General features: G+C 34.4%; 1 protein-coding gene across 1 annotated transcript in view; it reads right to left on the bottom strand.

Annotated features, from left to right (window-relative positions):
- Positions 1-2,509, bottom strand: part of LOC108521194 (dystrophin-like) — a gene marked incomplete at both ends in the record, with an annotated part of 16,703 nt that extends 14,194 nt beyond the window's left edge. The window contains one exon of the mRNA XM_017860878.1: positions 2,417-2,509. Within this exon, the coding sequence (XP_017716367.1) occupies positions 2,417-2,509 (93 nt within the window). The remainder of the gene's footprint in view (positions 1-2,416) is intronic.
- Between the last annotated feature and the right edge of the window lie 2,912 nt (positions 2,510-5,421).

Raw genomic sequence — 5,421 nt, 5'->3', positions numbered from 1 at the left:
AAAAAAAAAAAAAAAATGAACAACTTGCAAGCAAGTGAAGATTTTATCAGACAGAATAGTCTTGAAAGTTTATCTTAGACTAGTTCAGATGGAAAGGACTTCAGGATATTTTTAAAAATGGTAAGATCGTATGAGAAATAGTATAAACGATAAATACAATTCAAAGTGGCTTTTGGAGCTCTGTGCATGCTTGAGTTCTGCTGACTTTGTCAAAACTTACATCTGTGTTACGCAAAGTGGGATCTGCAAACTGGATTCACTCTAAGAATTATTTGTTACTATGCCATAAGATAAAGTCAACAATTGAGAGTGCATCAAGAAACTTATGTAGTGATTTTACAGAGTACCATTTATGTCTATTGCATTTAATAATAAAGGAGGAAGCTTGGGTATTATTTTTGTAATGCTTTGGTTTTATTGTATCTTACATACAATGGATTAGGGGAAAAAAGTGTTCCTTCCTCAAGATATTTCGAGAAATACTGCGCAACATATGAAAAGCAGCTTGGGGAGAGGTGGGTATGTTGCTTGGTGGTTCTATTTCAACCATCACTATATGGAACGGGCTGAAAATCGGCCAACTTGGGCTCACTTAAGGCTCCTATGAGCTATTCTTTGTTGCCAGCACATATTAATTCCTGCTCTTTCTCTTCCCCTCTCCCCGCTTACTGTTGTGAAATAGTATTAAGCCTGTTCAAAGAAGTTGGAATAAAAATATATGCGGGCCAATTAAGAGCGCAATATGGCTGCTGAATTGAGTAGGTACACTTAGTGTCTGCTCACTATCTGACTCTAAGCAAGAGCAATCTACAATTCAAGTTAAAATTCAAGTTTACCAAATGAAGCCATGACATCTGCTATAATAGGGTTGGACCTGAATTATTACTCTCAGTGAAATAAGTCAGACACAAAATAGCATGTATTATATTGATATAAAATATCCAAAAAGGCAAATATGTATGGACAGAAATAGACTGACAATTGCCTAGGGCTGGGGTTGGAGTGAAAAATGACTGTAAATGGAGAAAAAACTTCTTTTTAGGGTGATGGAAAAGTGCCAAAATTAGACTGCTATGATGGCTATATTACTCTGTAAATGTCCTACAAATTTTAATGAACTGGCGGGTTGGTGGGGATATATTCATCCCTCAAAATAGTTTGAGAAGCTACCAAGAATCAAAACTAAACCAGGTTGATGCAAACTGAATTTTGCACTTAGAATGGGTGCATTGATGGTATAACATTTCAAAAAAGCTGATTTATAAAAAAGTAATCCTGACCAGTAAAAATAGCAGTCATTTGTCAGCCTCCAAATTTTTTAAATGAGTGGAAAACTTCAAGCAATCAAGTCATATGACACACTTCAAATAAAAGTGGTATACTACACGGAGTGTCTTGCAGATATTCTCCCACTTAATCGTGATAAGAAATATATACATGTTTATTTTATTTTACTCTTTTGATAGTGAAGGGACCATGGTCCAGAACAGGGGTGACAATATACCAAATGCCACTAAGGTGCTAACTGTGGAAGTTTAAGTTCATGTTGGTAAATACATATACACACATATGCATATATATGTGTAAAATGAGTTATGTGTATATATACAATGAGTGAATAGTATTAGTGAATGTAAGTTCATGTTGGTCATATATACATATATAATGTGTGGATATGACTGTACATATACAAACATGTATATTGTATATATGCGTGTATATATATATACACACTCATATATATATACACATGCATATTGTATATATGCATATATATATATACACACACACACATATATACACATACCCATATATATATGGGTATGTGTATCTTTTCCACAAATCCTTCAATCCATTTTGCAGAGGTCAAATAGATAGTCAGAAGACCCTATGCTCGCTCAGGTGACTTAAAAATATAATTTCCAAATCAGATTATGGAGTTTGTATGTATAACACATTTATGGATAGAGATACCCATATTCTACTCATCTTTTATTGGCAATAATTTATGTTAAGAGTACCCAAGACTGAGAAAACCCCATTCCTTTGATAGTGATTTGAATTTAAAATGCCTTTCTTTTACGAAGCTATGTAAATTCACTTATAGACAAATTATAGAACATACATTTGTGAAAAAAAATTAGTCACCTATGACTGGGACTTTGTATTTTTACCTTATGCCTACTCAATGAAATAAAATTTTGAAAAATATTCCTGTAAATGTACCAGAACCTATTTTACACCATGATGATCCTTAACATTTCAGATGACATGGTTGTGTCAATTTAAAAAGTAGCACTATGGAGAAGGGTTTGTTATTGTTAGAAATACACATTTGTTTCACAGGTCAAGGGCAGAAATAAAGAAAAGCAAGATTCATGTTACCCAAAAGGAAACTATTCATCAGGATTCTTACCTGCCAGTGGAGGATTATATTCCAAATCAAACCAAGAGTCAGTTTATGATTTCCATCTACGATGTCAGTACTTCCAATATTCACTAAATCAACCTGTTAAAGAGAAGGGGAAAACATTTAAAGGTAAGAGACCAAATGCCTACTTGTAATAACAATAATAAAATGTGAAGGTAATTGCATTTAGCTATTTTCAGGGACTCAGCATTAAAGTATTTTAAAATAATCTAAAATTAAACAAAATACATTAGAAACCACTCTCCATAACAAGCGTCCCATATATATTTACTTTTAGTGCATGAATAGATTACTGCAGATTAGAGAGGCCAACTGGAGTATCTCCAAACAAAATGTCATAAAGGATGTCTAAAATTAAGATATGCTTTCTAGTATAGAATTATAACTCAGAAAAATTCAGCAGTACTTCCATCTATCTCCGGGGAGTGCCAGTATAATTAAGGCTGACTGCATTTTACTAAAATACCTCTGTTTTAGAATGAATGTTAGGTATCTAATAAACAATGGAGCAAATTGCCAGCTCTCTTATCTCTGTCTAGGACTGTGTTTGGAAATGAAAATCTGGCAGTGTTTTATTTGCCTTAATCAAGGCAAATCTCTATGTCTCCTGTCCTTCACATTACTGAAATGTTTAGGTGGAGTACGGTTAAACACAAGCATCTGAAAAATAAGCATGTGAGAAGATGTTCAATGTTGTTAGCCAGTAGAGGAATGCAAATTATAAACCACAATAATCTATCACTGCACATGTATCACAACAGCTAAAATTAAAAAATAGTGCCATAAAATGCTGGTGAGGGTGTGGAGAAACTGGATCACTCAACCCCTACTAGTGGAAATCCCAATGATATAGCCACTTTGGAAAACAGTCTGGCAGTTTCTCACAAAACTGAACATGTACTTATTATACAATCTAATAATTGCGCTCTTGGGCATTTATCTAAAGGAAATGAAAACATATGTGCACACAAAAACCTGCACGTACGTGTTCATACTAACTCTATTTGTAATAGCCCCAAACTGGGAACCCAGATGCCCTCAAGGGTAGGTAAACAAACCACAGTACAGCCACACCATGGAATAACACCCATCAGTGAAAAGGAACAAACTATTGATACATGCAGCAAATTAGATGAATTTCATGGGCATTATGCTAAGTGGGGAAAAAGTCACTCTCAAAAGGTAGCATACTGTATGAGTCTATATCTATGACAGTCTTGAAAAGACAAAGTTACAGAAATAGAGAACAGAGTAGCAGTTACCAGAGGTCAGGAATGGGGGTAAGATGTGGGGTAGCTGAATGTCCTTGTAAAAGGACAATAGGAGGGAACCTTGTAATGGTGGAACTGTTCTAATGGTGGATTTACAAATCTACACACGTAATGTTGCATAGAACTGAATACACACATATATGCATACACATAAATATGAGTAAAGCTGGGGAAATCTGAATACTATTGGTGGTTTACATGAATGTTGAAATCTTGGTCAAGATATCATACTTTAGTTTTACAAGATGTTACTATATCAAAGGGGAGATTAATCAAGACTAAGAAAGCATCAACATCTGCATTTCATCTGGGGATTCCTCACATGGCAGTAGAAGAGAGAAATTCCTCCATAAGGAAAAGCCACTATAAATTTATCTATTGATTCACTGATTCACTAATTCAACAAATACCTTTTGGCTATATGCCAGGCAGTGAGGTACTAAGAGCATGTAAAAGGAAAAACCTTCTGCTTTCATGAAACTTAATTCTAGTGATAGTGATAATCAGATGATATGCCACTGAAGATTCAAGTAGTTAAGCAGAGAATATGCAATTTTTAGGAAACAGACTCACTCATACTGCAGAAAGCATGGCTTGTAGGTATGCTTTGGCTTGCCATAGACCTGACTCTGGGGAGACTTAGATCAAGTAATAGGCACTTATATTCCAGTAATCCCTATCTAATGTCATAAGACTTGTCACTGTGTAAGCAGGAAGACAGTTGCTCCATTTCTTTATCCCCATAAAAGGTCTCATAAGGTCCAATTTCCACTATATTCAGGTACTGGGCTCAGACCTGATAAAGGAAAACAAGGTACTATCCCTAATGTCAAGAAGTTCACAACAAAGGTCACATAATAAAAATGTATCTACCATTAGGCTCTAGCAATTCTACCTCTACATTTATAACCAAAATAATTACAAACAGATTAAGATATTTGTAGACCAATGATCATAGTAGCATTATTCGCAATAGCCAAAATGTGAAAACACCCAAATATCCATCTACAGATAAATGGATAAACAAAATGTGGTATGTACATACAACGGAGTATTTTCAGCCTTAAAAAGGAATGAAATTCTGATACAAACTACAACATAAACGAACCTTGGAAACATATGCTAAGTGAAATAAGCAAGACATAAAATGACAAATACTATATGATTCTACTTATGAGAGGTACCTAAAATAGTCAAATTCATAGAGAAAACTGAAGTTATTAAAGGCTAGAGGAGGAAAAAATGGGGAGTTATCACTCAATGAGTTCAACTTGGGATGATGAAAACATTCTAGAGATGGATAGCGGTGATGATTACCCAACAATGAAAATATACTTAAAGCCACTGAATTATACACTAAAAAAGTAGAAAAAAATAGTACCTCAAACCCTATTTAGGGCAATGTACCTGAATAAACATTTCTCAAAAGACAAACCAATAGCCAGCACATAAATGAAATAATATTGAACATCACTAACCATCAGAGAAATGCAAATTAAAACTACAATGAAATATTATCTCACACTGTTAGAATGGCTACTATCAAAAAGACAAAATACTAAGTTGTGGCCAAGATGTGGAGAAAAAGGAATCTTTGCACACTGTTGGTGGAAATGTAAATTATTGTAGCCATTATGAAAAACAGTATGGAGGCTTCTCAAAAAATTACAAATAAAACTACCATATGATTCAGGAATTCCACTGCTGGGCATATATTCC

Source organism: Rhinopithecus bieti, unplaced genomic scaffold (genome assembly GCF_001698545.2).
Source record: "Rhinopithecus bieti isolate Rb0 unplaced genomic scaffold, ASM169854v2 scaffold_57152, whole genome shotgun sequence".
Lineage (NCBI taxonomy): Eukaryota > Metazoa > Chordata > Mammalia > Primates > Cercopithecidae > Rhinopithecus > Rhinopithecus bieti.
Note: the sequence above shows the minus strand (reverse complement) of the source record. Positions and strands in the feature narration are given on the sequence as shown.